The following is a 15,871-nucleotide window of genomic DNA, read 5'->3' on the forward strand; positions in this document are numbered from 1 at the left end:
CAAAGTAAAGCCCTTTCTATAACATAGGAGATAAGCCATATCTTCCTTTGTCCATCAGCTGTGGTGACTTCATCCAGCCCCATAAACAAAATGCTACTTTAAAATAAGTCTTCTGGGAGATTTTGCCTCCAGGGTTTTTGCCATTAACAAACAATAACATACCTTTATAAACTATCTAGTTTTATCACCATTGCATAGAAAAAAGGTATTGGTGATTAAATGCACAATCCAACGTGTGTTTATTCAAAAGTAAAATCCTGAAATCTTTCACTAGGGCAGCTCCATGTCAATATAAACCTCCTGAAGTCTTGTGTAGTCTTCCTTTTGCAAAGGATCTGTCTGCTCATTCAGAACTAAGGTTTTTGATTCCTACTTCCTTCGATTAACTGTTACGCAATATTACATATACTTTTTGATTTACTGTATATAGATCTGTATACATATTTTGCTAGATCTTCAAAGTCAGATCTATGTCAACAGTTAGAACTGACGATTTCCAGTCAACAGTGTTTCCTGATGGGGGAATCTGGGACAATTTGAAAAGAAAAATACTCCGTTTTTATTTTGCTAGAGTTGGGTTCATGCAACCCCAATATGAACATATTCTTCCTCCGCTGGACAGGTGTGTAAAAGTCTCACACACTTGTAAGTTGAGTTGCATAACAAAGTACCTCTTTCAATATATTTGCATAACCTTAATGTCTATGAGCTAACCCTTATACCTTGGATGCCAGGTGGTATTTTAATGATTGGCGATGCAAATGACCCAATAGATCAGCTTGTATTTTCAAACCAGCCAATCAAAAGAAGCACCAGCTTTGACAGACATTTTTGGACAGAGGACATTGCAAAGGCCCAGTGGCTTCATGACTTCCTTTGTACAGAAGGCCTTAATACTTAGTTGTACAATCTGCTAGAGGTACATTGTCCATAAAATTACAAAAGGTAAAAATGTGAACCATGTTAGTGCAGATGTTGACAGTGCTGTTAATTGTAGGGGCTTGCTGAAACAGTATATGAAATTTTGCTAAAACCTATGGTTGCAAATAAATGTACTAAATGAAATGAAAATTTTAAACACGCACTAGGTAAATCAGAAGAGGCAGAAAAATGTAGGCAGACTAGAAAGGAGGGATTAGAAATTACCTCCTTTTCTGCCACATTTGTTCAAAGGCATCAGCGAGTTCCACATTTGTAATTTCTTCGGAATCTTGAAATTTCAAGAAACCATTTCCACCGTGACCTGGACAAGAAAAAAAAAATTAAAAAATGTAAAGTCAGGATCTTTTCAAAAATATTTTTCTGAACATCTTCAAACAAAACAGTTGGCATCAAACTATAACAATGTATAAATACGCTCTCACATACCAAGGGAGTTTATATTAAAAGGCAGATAAAAGAAGCAAGGCGAGCCAAGGGTAAGCAATTGCTTTGTCTACTGGAACTCAGCCTTAGCAAGCTGAGCAGCCCAATCAATTCAGCTTTAACATTTAAGAAGTTTGTATTACTCACATCCCTCCAAACCTCCCCTGAGTCACTGCAACTACCAATATATATGCAGCCACACATCTTGGATTCTCTTTTAGATCTGGATTTCCAGAGTAATAATAATAATAATAATAATAATAATAATAATAATAATAATAATAATAATAATAATAATAATAATAATAATAATAATAATAATAATAATAATAATAATAATAATAATAATATATACTTCCAACCTAAGTTAAAACAATTCCTATAGCACTTGAACAGAGTGTTTAAACATGAACCATATTCATACATGTGCTGGACTACATTTGTTTTAAAAATTATGATTTACTGAATAAATCACTGACTTGCAAAGTGTACAAAATCCAAGGATCTCAGTGTCTCTTTGGCCCATCTCGCAGTGCAGATCCCAGGACTGAATAGGAATAAGTTTTTAAACAAGGAAGGGGATGGGGGACTGATGTGGAGATTTCAAGACAGCAACTGTAATGAATCAGCCTTATGTTGACTATTTTTTTGCTTGTGTAGCTATGTAATATGTCATTGAAGACCAATTCTTGCACTGACTGTATTTTTAAATCCTAGTTTTATCTATATACAGATCGATGACAGATTGCAATATAAGTATTTTAATGTAAGAACAAAGAATCATGGAAACAGTTATGAAGGCTATGCTTCTGATTATTCATTAATCTTTGCCTATAATGATTACTAATGTAAAGGACAGGGCATGTATTAGACTTTTCTATAGATGACAAGTGTAAGACAAACACAAATCTCTCTGAGATTTCCACAGTTCTCACCAGCCCCTATTTAAACAAAAAAAGGGGGGAAAAGCAGACTCAGGAAACTACAGACCAATCAGCCTGACATCAATACCTGGGAAGATACTGGAAAAAATAATCAAAAAACAGATCTAGAAACAAATAAAGTTATAACTGGTAGCCAGCATGGGTTTGTTAAAAACAGATCATGTCAAACCAATCTTATTTAATTTTTTGAGAAAGTTAGTAGACCAGCGAAATACTGTGGACATACTATACTTAGACTTCAGCAAGACATTCGACAAAGTAGACCACAACCTACTTCTTAGTAAGCTAGAAAAATGTGGGATAGACAGCATCACCACCAGATGGATTTGTAACTGGCTGACAAACCATACACAACGAGTCATCCTTAATGGTACTACATCTACATGGAGGGAAGTAAGCAGTGGGGTGCCACAAGGTTCTGTCTTAGGCCCAGTACTCTTCAATATCTTCATAAATGACTTAGATGAGGGAGTAGAAGGAAATCTCATCAAATTTGCAGATGATACTAAACTGGCAGGAATAGCCAACACCCTAGAAGATAAGCTCAGATTCCAAAAGGAACTTGACAGACTTCAACAATGGGCCCTATCTAACAAAATGATATTTAATATGGAGAAAAGCAAGGTTTTACACCTGGGCAGAAAAAACCAAAGGTACAAGTACAAATTAGGCAAAACCTGACTCAAAAACAGTAACTGTAAGAGGGACCTTGGAGTCCTTGTGGACGATCACTTAAGTATGAGCCAGCAGTGCGGCAGCAGCCAAAAAAGCTAATACAATCCTTGGTTGTATAAACAGAGGCACAGAATCAAAATCATGTGAAGTATTAGTACCGCTTTATAAAACCTTAGTAAGGCCACATCTGGAATACTGCATCTAGTTTTGGTCACCACATTACAAAAAAGATGTTGAGACTTTGGAAAAAGTGCAAAGAAGAACAACTAAGATAATTAAAGATCTGGAGACTAAAACATATGAAGAATGGCTGCAGGATTTAGAAATGGCCAGTCTAGAGAAAAGGACTAGGGACATGATAGCAGTATTCCAGTATTTGAGAGGCTGCCACAAGGAAGAGGGGGACAATTTATTTTCCAAAGCACCAGAAGGCAAGACAAGAAACAGATGGAAACTAATCAAGGAGAGAAGCAACCTGGAATTAAGGAGAAACTTCCTAACAGTGAGGACAATTAACCAGTGGAACAGCTTGCCTTCAGCTTGCTTCATCACTCAAGGATTTTAGGAAGAGACTGGACAGCCACTTGTCTGAAATGCTTTTGCAGGGGGCTGGACTAGAAGACCTCCAAGGTCCCTTCCAGCTCTATTCTGATTGATTGAAAGCCATCAAAACCTGCCAATCTCCAGGCCTTGGGTCAGAGTGATGATGGGTCCTTTGAGGGATATAGTTGTCTTTTGATAAACCATTGATTTTTTCCAGACTTTCTCCTTTTATAATTCTGTACTTCTGTTGAATCTTTATTGTAATATTTTGTAAGCTGCTCATTTGGAAGAATCACATATCATAGTAACCATAAAACGATTAGTTGTGCTTTTAACTAGTATGATATGTGACAACCCTAACCCTAACATTGCTAAACTATAGATCGGGAATTAGGACAGTGTGTGGACCTGACCACTGGGTGATGCATTAATCAGCCAGGTAATTATATCAGCCTTTTCCAAACTGATGTAAATGGCCATTTCAGATGGTTATGAAGTGTTTGAGTGTTTATTATTATTATAGGAAATGCCAAAGAAAATACAATTACCTGTCATATATATGAGAATATTGCTTCTGTCATCAGAAAGCAAACGTTTGGAACGAGGCGCACTTGCTGGGATTCGGCCTGTTAACACTCTCAAAAAATTTTCCACGGTAACCTAAACAATGAACAGTTAGAGTTTGCATTTAATCTTACAGGCATTATTTTCAAATCAACTGTCCAATAAAATAATACACTACTGCATATTATAGATCATTAATGTACTATTAGCTCAGGTTACGTTGTCATATTTCAGCCTTCATAATATATACATTCAGTGCTTTGAACACCTGTCAAATTTTATTATTTTATCTCTGGGAACCATTTCAACATTTTCTTACCATCAACACAACTGCATGTTGCCATGGGAAAATGCTCATAGACATATTTTAAAGCTTAAAATTCTGCATGGCTTATGGGAAGCTACATTCCAGTGATTAAAAATCACTTGATAATAAATCATCCATCTGCTCAGTAAAAAAAAGTTGTCCTATGAAATCTCAAACCTCACATCTACCAGCTCTGAAAATAATTTTTTAAGGTTCCAAAAGTACTCAGAAAACCTTGCTAGTGACAATAACTAACAATGCTCAAAATCTCAACTCCTGTACAGGTACTATAATCCTCATTTAGGAGGAATTGGGTCTGGCAGGTTTGTCTTTAAGCAAAATGGTTGCTAAGTGGGAGACAATGTGACCACAATTATACTTTCCAGCTCAAAGCTAACAAGAATAATTGGTTTCACACCTGTAGTCTTTTGTCACATTGCTAAAATCCTGAGTTTTGTGGTTTGGATCCATGGGTCTTCCATACCTGCTTTAAAAGGTTCAGGTGGGAACATTACTGTGTCCAATTATTAACCATGGGAAAAATATATCAGTTTTCAGGATATTGATATATTCCACTGATTAAACAATGATTTGACTAGATTTGGTAGGCTAAAGACTTTGATACCAGAGCATGCAAAGTCCTAAAACTCATACATCATTTTGAATGTGTTCCGGGTTTCTATTTTGTGCTGAAGAACATCTCTGAGGCCCAAGAAGTTGCAAGTTCTCATCAAATCAATTGACTTAAATATTATCCCCTTCCACATCACCTTTCTACATTTTAATACGGACTGTATTTAAGAATTAACCTCATAATTTCTGTAATCCACTTCCACGTCATCTCCGTAGACATTCAGTTCCATGTTTTTGTGACTAAACACAGTAGCTGGAGCCGGATTTCTTGGATTGCAGGCCATATCATCTGCTAGCATTAAAACTATATGACTAATTGGAAAGAAAATAAATGAATTTGAATAAACAATTTGAGTGCAGTAGCAACACAAAGCCTCAAGAAACATACATGGCCTGCTAACTTTGAAAGTCTGTTTAATAGCTTTAATCCTCTTTTCTATGCAAGGCATTCTGTGACTAAGCCAAAAATTCACACAGAATGAAGAAATAGCTTTTAAAAGTTAATAAGGCTAACTTTACTGTATTTTCACATGTATTCAATTCTGTGCAATTTACGAAACTCAATAATCCTTCAAAACAAGAATAGGTGGTTGGCTCACCCTTGAAATTAATCTGTTTTTTCTCTCTCTCATTGTACTCATCAGTTTTCTTCCTCACTGTTTTATCATTAGCATAGATGCTAATGTAGGGAGCAAACCACAGCCATTTGGCAGATGTAACTTATGCAGAAAGTACAGGGTTCAGTCTCTGGCATTCCTCATTAAGGAGCAATACTGAGTATTGTCAGTTACAGTAAGTTTGGCAATTTAATTAAACTTGGGAATCCATCTCATATTTATGCCCCTGAAAAAAAATCTCCTGTTCTCAGACAAATTTTGAAGCATGCTATCAAACCTGGAAGATATTTTTGGCTACACTGTCTTTATTAATTCTGAGCATTTATTTATTTGAACAAGGTGCTTTTTCAAGAGGCAACTGGACTTTCTTTGTTTTTCCTTGAAGATGTTTCACTTCTCATCCAACAAGCTTCTTCAATTCTGACTGAATGATGGGGAATGGAAGGATTTATATTCCTTGCAGTCATCTGGTCATTAGCATTCTTTCTGAGAATCGTTGAGGGCACATGGAGGTTTGAGTAGTGCAAATGGGCATGGAGCCTTTTTAGAACTGCTGAAAGGACTGTGTTGTAAACAGGAAATGGTGGTGTCATATCCCTCCCCCTTTGTTGAGACAGGGCTGTTCAGTTTTAATGTAGATGATTTCTTTTACCCCTCTTTCAAACCAGCGGTCCTCTGTCTAGAATGAGACTTTACTGTCTACAAAAGAATGATCTTCGTCTTTCATATGCAGATGGACTGACTGAGAATCTCCATAGTCATTTATATCTAGAGTGAACATACATCCTTTATTATAATGAATAATCCTTTATTTCAGAAAGCTGTCCTTTAGATTAAATTAATTAATTGCTTTCTTGGCTTTGCTCTTGAATTTTCCTTTGTAAAGCAATAATGTTATATACTGTACAGCAAAATTATAAACAGGTTTTTATCCTTTATGTACACTACTTAACATTGTAATGTACTATTTCAGTTTTGTTCCTTTTCCAGGTTTGTCCTTTATTTTTTTCCAAGAAACTATGGTCACTGTATTTACATCCCATCTTCTCAGTTTGCAAAAATGTCTATGCAACATGGTCACATTTACATTTTTGAGTGATTTGAATTCATAATTCTTCATCATAAACAAAGTCATCTATTTTCAAGCTATGAAAAGCGATGTGATGAATTTTCCAGTTTAGAGTATTAATCAGATAATAGGTCTTCTGCATATATTTGTGTTAGAAATTGTGTATTTCCATTTTAAAAAAATATGTAATCTCCCTCTTTCATTCATATCCATAGTTAAATATATGCCTATGTCTATGAACATATTTCTCTGCTAATACCTCCAATGTTAGATTAGACTTGAACTAATCTTTTTACAATTAAGATTGTAAACAAATCAAAATCAAATTTTTGAAAAGGCGTCTAAGTAACTTATCAAACAGTTTTTAAAATCAAATTAATGAACAGGCATATAATTAATTAACTTATCAAACAATTTATTTCAATATACTAGTGCAGGAGAAATTTTAGATGATTAATCCAATAGTAATGTATTTGTTGTTTAAAAAAAATTGCCTAAGCATAAATACAAACATAATGTCGTTTAACTGCCTCATAGATGAATTGATTCAGAATAAATGCTTTCCAGCCAAATTCATTCATAAAAACTTGGAATATCAAAGATCAAGCCAAAATATTTTTTTGTTGGCTATTAACAAAAAAAATATCTATATACCTTCAATAGAAAAGTCCTCAATGGAATAATAACTACTCAAGTTGTGGGAGCATGTTTTCATTTAAAATAACTTCATACTTTAAAAGCAAATATGCCAAAGAATTCAATTTAAACTGCGAACTATACCTAGACTATGACTTAATACAAGTATCACATCCAAAAATTCAGTTTCTCTATGCAGAATGTACATTTTAATTTTGAAAAGGCATCTAATTAATTACAATAGATTCATATTGCATCTACTTCAGGTCATAATAAAAATCTGGTTGACTATGCAATGAACCATTATCATAATTATCATATGTATATGCCACCTGACCCTCAACGAGTCAGGGCAGTTTACAAATTGTTTTAAAAAAGAACAATTACAAAAAAAAGCACAAAAAAACCAGAAATGGCAAAGATGTGACCTATATTGTGTTAACTATGGTTCTGAATACCCACTTTTAGCTCAAGGTTTATTAGTAATCATTAATATTTTAAAATGGTATAATATAAAAAATTTGAAAAAGCTGATCAAAGACTGTAATAAAGATATTTTATTTGAATATTCTGAATTATTTACAACTAATTAATAGTACTTTAGAAAGCTGTAACATCCAGGATTTTTCAACTTCATTCTTTTTTTTCATATTTCCTTTTAGAACCTGTCTAATGAAAATACATAGATATAAAAAAAATAATGAAAGATTAGACAAGTATAGTATCACATTAGTAGATTAATTATCCTGTTTGTACTTGATACCATTTTAAAAGGCTCTTCTTACCTATCAGGAATTCCAAGTCTCTTGACACTTCTGTAAACTGAGAGAGTATTGGCCACATGCCGATAGTTAAACCAGAATCGAGATGTGCACACCTAAACAGATTGAGAGACAAATAAATATGCAAGCCTGCATGATTAATATATACACAGAGAGAGGGGGGTGGATAAGAATAAATTATGTGTCTATAATGCAACAACATAACTGTGCAGCAATAAATGGGTCATTGAGCTACAGCTTATTTGGAAATTTCACTAAAGACAAATTCGCCAATGAAACTGAAGAACTGTTCTCTCTCAAATGAAGACTAATACCTGCAGTATAATCTTCAAAGACCTCCCTACTCTATATTATTTCTTCTCCCACACATGCATATACTTCCTACAACATACAGCCTTAGTAAATTAATAAATCAAGATCAAGGTAAGCATGAAGGCTAACTTTTTCTGAAAAACTTCTGAAAAGGTTTAAAAAAAAAAAAAAAAAAAGCATTGGTAATGGCTAATGCTTTACAGGTATTTAAATAGAATTATTTATCTTTTATTCTTTTTTTTAATGGATATAGAATATAGGATAGAATCAGATCCAACCCACTATCTTTGCATGAAAAGCAATTTTATCACTGTGGAGGTAAGCCATCTTTTCTTTTCAATGGTACCATTTGATATATTCCAATAGATTTGTTTAGATTAGGTTACGTTTAATCAGAATGGGTTATCTTACCAGAACTGCCCAGTTGTTTGTATGTCCACTTCTAAAAAACTGTTCTGCTTGATCCTGAAGAGAAAATATATAAACTATACAAATAACTAAAATAGGATCACACACACACACAAATACAAATTCCACAAATATTTTAAATATAATGTTTTTATCCAATCAAAAGTTATTTTTTACTTTACTGGAAAAGTTAATTAGCATAAACATAACACCAGCTGACATATTTATGAAATTATACAGAGCAATCCTCTGCATGTTTACTCTAAAATATGGTTCTCTTTTTAAAAGAACCTTTTCCTCCATATAACAGAATAACGGAGTTGGAAGGCACCTTGGAGGTCTTCTAGTTCAACCCCCTGCTCAAGCAGGAGACTCTATACCAGTGTTTCTCAACCTTGGCAACTTTACGATGTGTGGACTTCAACTCCCAAAATTCTCCAGCTGTCCAGTCTCTTTCTGAAAGCTTCCAGTGATCAAGCACCCATAATATCTGAAGGAAAACTGTTCCATTAGGTTGATTGTTCTCACTGTCAGATTTCTCCTTATTTCTAGTTGAATCTCTCCTTGATCAGTTTCCATCCATTGTTCCTTGTCTGGCCTTCAAGCGCTTTAGATAGAAAATAGATTGACCCCTTCCTCTTTGTGACAGGACATTACTATCATGTCACCCCTGGTCCTTTTCTTCACTAGACTAGCCATGCCCAATTCCTGCAACCCTTCTTCATATGTTTTAGCCTCCAGTCCCCTAATTATCTTTGTTGCTCTTCTCTGCACTCTTTCTGGAGTCTCTGCATCTTTTTTATAGTGGGGTGATCAAAACTGGATGCAGTATGCTAGGTCTGGTCTTACTAAGGGTTTATAGAGTGTTATTAGTACCTTACATGATTTTTGTTGAATCCCTCTGTTAATGCAATTTAGGATTGCATTGGCTTTTTTGGCTGCCGCCGCACAATGCTAAATCATATTTAATTGATTGTTTACTAAAACTTCAAGATCCCTCTCACAGTTACTGCTATTAAGCCATGTTTCATCCAATCTATATGTGTACATTTGTTTTTTCTTGCCTAAGTGTAAGACTTTATTTTTCTCTACATTGAATTTCATTTTGTTAGATAGGGCCCAGTGTTCAAGTCTGTCAAGATCCATCTGGATTTTGAGCCTATCATCTAGGGCAGGGGTAGGCAACCTTGGCTCTTTTATGACTCATGGACGTCAACTCCCAGAATTCCTGGCTCAGGAATTTTGGGAGTTGAAGTCCACGAGTCATAAAAGAGCCAAGGTTGCCTACCCCTGATCTAGGGTATTGGCTATTCCTGCCAGCTTAGTGTCATCTGCAAATTTGATGAGTTCCCCTTCTATTCCCTCATCTAAGTCATTTCTAAGTTTGCTTTGTTTTAAAGAAATCTTTAGTCTGCTAGTCTGCATGTATAAAAAGCCTTTCATGGATCATATCAAAGAACAACAAAGAATTCTCTTCATTGTCTGGAAACTTGATTAAAGATGGCAACCAAAGAGGAAAAAAAGAATAAAACAAAAGCAGGTTCTACTTTTTTAACCTCTTTGTCAACAACACAAGATTTTTGTGAGATTGTTTTGAGCTCAATTATGTGAGAGAAATACATTATTTCCCTTTATGCTGATAACTTGATCCTTATTTCTTTATCTGATTAGCCTTCAATTATGAGTTAGTCTTAGCCAAGTATTTTTTTTAAAAAAAATTATTAGCTAAATGTGAAATATTTACTTAGACTAGCCATTATCAATCACTGAAACTGAAAGCTGGCCAATGGTTAAATGGAACACTTAATGCATATTTTCCCCATGGTGCCAGAATCTGGATAGTAAAAAAATATTTACACTTAAGATACCAAAATCCAGAGTAACAATTTTATGTCCTGGAACTCATAATAGATTTACTATCACAATTAATTTATTGAATTATTAGTTCAATTTTCTGTCCCTGTTTGATTCAAGATTAGTCAATCTTTTCCTTTTAGAACAAATAAGAACTAAATCAACAACAAATCCATTCTGTTTTCAAATTTTATACTGTTTATCATAGTATTATGGGCTTTTTGTTTGAATTTTCATTCTTGAGGTTTTTTTCAGCCACATAAATGTTTAAAGATTGGGTTGATAATGTCTTTGTTCAATCTGATTGAGCACCACTAAAAATAATAAGACTGTTCCCTGTTATGTAGTGGAAAAAAACCTAGTTTGGATTATTTAAAGCTTGTATTTAATCGCAGCCTTAAAATTTCTCTAATGTTCAACAGATGTTCAATGTCAATTCTAGGTCATTTGGGGAAAATACCACATAACTCCTGACTCTGGCCATGTAGTCATAATTTGCTTTATGGTCTATTTTTTTGTGACATCCAATTTAAATGTCTAAATACAACTCTTGGGGGAAACATTAATTTAGTTGACCTGAAAAAATGCCAGGTTTTGTTTTCTCAATTTCCAGAGCTTGGGCAATGGATTATCATCACAGCAGTGTGACAAATAAATTGGAACTACCGGTCTAATGAATACTATTTTATGTAATTGTCTAGTTTGTTCTGTAATCTATGTATTTAATCCCTTCCCATCCTTGTTAATGGAATTGTTGAAACAAACTGATTGATGTGACATAAAACAAATCAAGTGCATGTTTATTCTTTTTAAAATCATTATTTCAAGAAAACATAAATCAATTAAACAGCCTTAACAAATATAAATAAATAAATCTGCTAAAGGCTACAACCATGAAAGCCAAGCAAACCCTCCCTCTTCCAACTGAAAAGACCAACAAATACATCAGCGCTCTATTATCCCAAGACCCCGTTGGCTTTCTAGAGAGATACAGCCAGCTACTATTGGAAACAAAATGCATGAATGCATGACTTCTGAATTAGATCCAGAACAAGTTGGTTACATTTAAAAATCCAAAATCAACATTCTTCTTACATTGTCACATACACACAGAAAATGGGAAACAAAAGTTCTGAGATTTGGCACAACTCTTCAGGAGCAAAATGACATTGGGGAGCAGGGGGGGGGGGAATCTACGAAAAAAATGGAAATCATGCACAAGAGATATACAAAACTGAAACTGGCACTGCATTCCCCTAACCCCAGGGTTTTGCTTCAAATAGTCACCTAATTAATTTCTACTTCAAAGGGTTTATTTTATTTATTTATAAAATGTATAGGCTGCCCATCTTACCTCATAAAAATCATAAAAATCAAAACTATATAAACTAAGAGCATAAGTTAATATAAAATCCAGAACTTATGGCCCAATTAAAAGGGAACAGGATGGGGGGGAAGGTGGGATCTGTTGTTAATTGATCAACCATCTCCACTGTGATACTCCCCCATTGAAGCTCCAAGCTAACTGGCAGAGCCAGGTCTTTAGGCTCTTCCAGAAGGTCAGGAGGGTCGGGGTGAACCTCACACCAGAGGCAGGACAAGATGTTCCACAGGACAGAGGAATGGCAGAGAAGGCCATCTTCCTGGATCCTGCCAGCTGGAATAATTGGGGTGATGGGACTACAGCATGCCTCCTTTGTCAACAAGGCCAATCCCGGTGGGATGAGATAGTCATGCAAGAGGCCTGGACATATACAAGGAAGGAATTTAAAGGTAATTACCAACACCTTGAACTGCACCCAGAAGCAAACCAGCAGCCAATGCAGCTCATGGAATAGTGGTGTTACATGGGCCATTTTTGGGGGGGGGGGGCAAGAACTGCCGCCGCCACCACCAAATCTCCTACTGGTTAGAGCTTTGCAGCACTTTGGACCTGAAGGCAAAGTAGTGATTTGGAATTTAAAAACAGTTCTTGTTTGCAACTTCTTAAAGCAGCTTAAGCTTTCCTCAGGATTGCATGGGTACCCCTATGATCCCAGAGAAAATACATTTGGTTCATTGCGTACATTTATACCCCCGCTCATTTCTGCATTAGAATACAAAGTGCTGCATAATCTGATTCCTATTCAGCTACTCCCACAGAGAAAACACTGCAAAGAGAGTTTTGCAGCATTACCTCTGGAATTGTAGACAGATTCCCGCAGTGAGAATGCTCAAAGAGTCAGTGAGGAGTAGTGATTAAAAGATGTTGGATAAGGAATGTGAGATGGAGCTTCTACTACATAGTACTTTCAGCTTCAGAAGCTCACTGGAGACAGTCAGGTCTCTCTCAATGCAACCCACCTCAAGGTTTCTTGTTATTAAAAAAACAAAGCCAAACAGGAGGACAGCACTGTGTATGCCACCTTGAGCATTTGAATGAAAAATGGGATATAAATGCTGATGCTGATGAAGGAGCTCCTGCCTTTTAGGATATCCTTGAGAAGACATGTGGGGAGGGGGTATATCTCTTTCTCTCCATTCACACTGAGGCCTTTTTTCCTGTATAATGTATATGAGTGAAAACTGATTATAACTGATATATACTTCTACAAAGTAGAAAAGCCCTAGATAATTCAATTCCATAGAATGCAAAACCCAGTATATTGATAGTCTTCGACTTATGACCACAATTGAGTCCAAAATTTCTGTTGTTAAGCAAGATAGTTACTAAGTGAGTATTGCCCCATTCTATGATCTTTCTTGCCACAGTTGCTAAGTGAATCACTGCAGCTGTTAAGTTAGAAACATGATTGTTAAGTGAATCTGTCTTCCCCATTGACTTTAGTGGTCAGAAGGTCGCAAAAGGTGATCACATGATGCCAGGACACTACAACCATCATAAATCAGTCAGTTGTCAAGCATCTGAGTTTTGAGCACATGACCAGGAGGATGCTGCAACAGTCATAAGTGTGAAGAACGATCATGAGTCACTGTTGTAATTTTGAATGGCTCCTAAATGAATTATTGTTAAGTCGAGGACTACCTGAAATAGTGATGTGCTGATGAACATAAAAGCATATAATACACTTTTAGTTTTATAATAAAAAAAGCCAGCTGAGTGACTTTGGGCCAGTCACTCTCTTTCTCAGGCTGGATGCAAATGAATGAATGAATGAATGAATGAATGAATGAATGACTAAGTAAGTAAGTAAGTAAGTAAGTAAGTAAGTAAGTAAGTAAGTAAGTAAGTAAGTAAGTAAGTAAGTAAGTAAGTAAGTAAGTAAGTAAGTAAGTGGTTTCTTTACAAAGTCCAATTACTGTTTTTTAAACTTTTTCTCTCCAAACTTTTCATTCTCTTTCCTCATGAAAAGGTGAACACAGGATTATGCTCCAGCAAGCTGCCATTTTTCATGAACTTCCCTCAGCCCACTAGGTGGACTGCTGGCCAAGCTCCACAAAAGGCAAGCACAAAAGGCAGCAACTGGGTAAATTTATTTTATTTAACGAATAGTATCTACAGAGATCATGCAATCAATCAGATATACAAATTTAGTTTAAATAAAGCATCATAAAATATGTATATACAGGTAGTTTATTTAATGAATGTTCAAAGTTACAACAGCACTGAAAAAAGTAACTTATGACCATCTTTCACACTTACGACCACTGCAGCATCCCCATAATCATGTGATCAAATATTGGATGCTTGGCAATTCACTCATATTTATGGCAGTTGCAGTGTCCCAGGGTTATGTGATCACCTTTTGCGACCTTCTGACAAACAAAGTCAATGGGGAAATCAGATTCACTTAACAACTGTGTTGCCAACAGCTACAGTGATTCACTTAACAGCTGTGGCAAGAAAGGACATCAATTGGGGCAAAATTCACTTAACAAATGTTTCACTTAGCAAGAGAAATGTTGGGCTCAATTGTGGTCGTAAATTGAGGACTATATGCATATATATATGTATGAATGTATATATGTATGTGTATGTGTATACGCATACATGTATGTTTGTACATAAGATATGTTGGTGATACAATATAGGGAGATGATGTATAATTAAGATAAAACCAAAATAAAATGACCATAATATGGAGCTATAGAATTGCAATGGGATATATATTATAATTCGATATCGAAGGAAGCTAACTATCTAACTGCTTCTGGTGTGGCTAAGATCATCCCAGGTGCCTTGAAATTTCCTGGGTGAAGAGGACCAAGGACGGTCCCCGCCAAAGGCCATCAGGGGACGGTGGAGCATCAGACCTGAGCGACCCCATGAGAAGCCACACCTGCCCACTCCTCTTCTCTCGCTCTCCAGGATTGCAATGACTGCTGGAGATGGGGGGGAAGAGGAGAGAAGGCAGAATCCAGCGCCGGAGCCCAGCACTCCGGACAGATTTTTTTTCCCAACACTACATTAAATTGCAAAGCAATAGACAACTAGATTTTTAAAAGTCTCCAGCCCGTTTTATTTTTAGGGGGTGGTCTTTGAGCCTCCGACACGTATTTGCAAAATGCAACCGAGACCGGCTCACGGAATCGGAAATTCAAGTCCTGGATTTCAAAATCCACTCACGGTAGGGGGCAAAAAAAAAAGCAAGGGACACGCGGGAGAAATAAAGGCGGGCAGCCAGCCGTCCCCCTGCCTTTCGCGGCGTACCTGCACTCCGCGACCCACCGCCGTACTGCAGCGGCTGAAGAAAAGAAGCAGCGCTGTTGCTGCAGGAAAAAGACACCGGCTCGGTCTGGAGGCAGCCATCTTGCCTCTCCGCAGGACCCAGGAAGGAGGAAGAGCGGTCGACCATTGGCTACCGACGCTTTGTAACTCCGCCTCTTTTTCCTTTTTCCCTAAAGTTTGCGACTCTGCTCTCGGCGTTGAGATGCCCAGTACGTAGGGCATTGGCGCCGATCTCCTGGTTCTGAACGTAAATCTTAACTGGGGAAAAAGATCCCAAGCCTCGTGACGATGCTGAGCAAAAATGATGAAGGCCATTGATTGAAGTGCTTAACTGGAAAGCACGCAGTCAATTAAAAGATCTTTGTAGGGAGATTTACTGCAGTTTTACTGCCAGGATAGAGTAGAATAACAGAGTTAGAAGGGACCTTGGAGTCTTTTAGTGTCCAACCCCCTGCTCAGGCAGGAAACCCTACAGCATTTCAGACAAATTATT

At 36.4% G+C, this 15,871-nt stretch overlaps 1 protein-coding gene across 1 annotated transcript in view; it reads right to left on the reverse strand.

The window, feature by feature from the left end:
• PIGK (phosphatidylinositol glycan anchor biosynthesis class K) overlaps positions 1-15,479 on the reverse strand; it is a 101,265-nt gene extending 85,786 nt beyond the window's left edge. Inside the window, exons 1-6 of the mRNA XM_015816348.1 lie at positions 15,361-15,479; positions 8,859-8,912; positions 8,139-8,230; positions 5,208-5,343; positions 4,076-4,187; positions 1,147-1,243 (exon numbers count right to left, since the gene is read on the reverse strand). Of these exons, the coding sequence (XP_015671834.1) occupies positions 1,147-1,243; positions 4,076-4,187; positions 5,208-5,343; positions 8,139-8,230; positions 8,859-8,912; positions 15,361-15,459 (590 nt within the window). The 5' untranslated portion in view covers positions 15,460-15,479. The remainder of the gene's footprint in view (positions 1-1,146; positions 1,244-4,075; positions 4,188-5,207; positions 5,344-8,138; positions 8,231-8,858; positions 8,913-15,360) is intronic.
• Between the last annotated feature and the right edge of the window lie 392 nt (positions 15,480-15,871).

This window comes from Protobothrops mucrosquamatus, unplaced genomic scaffold (assembly GCF_001527695.2).
Source record: "Protobothrops mucrosquamatus isolate PMUCROS unplaced genomic scaffold, P.Mucros_1.0 scaffold432, whole genome shotgun sequence".
NCBI lineage: Eukaryota > Metazoa > Chordata > Lepidosauria > Squamata > Viperidae > Protobothrops > Protobothrops mucrosquamatus.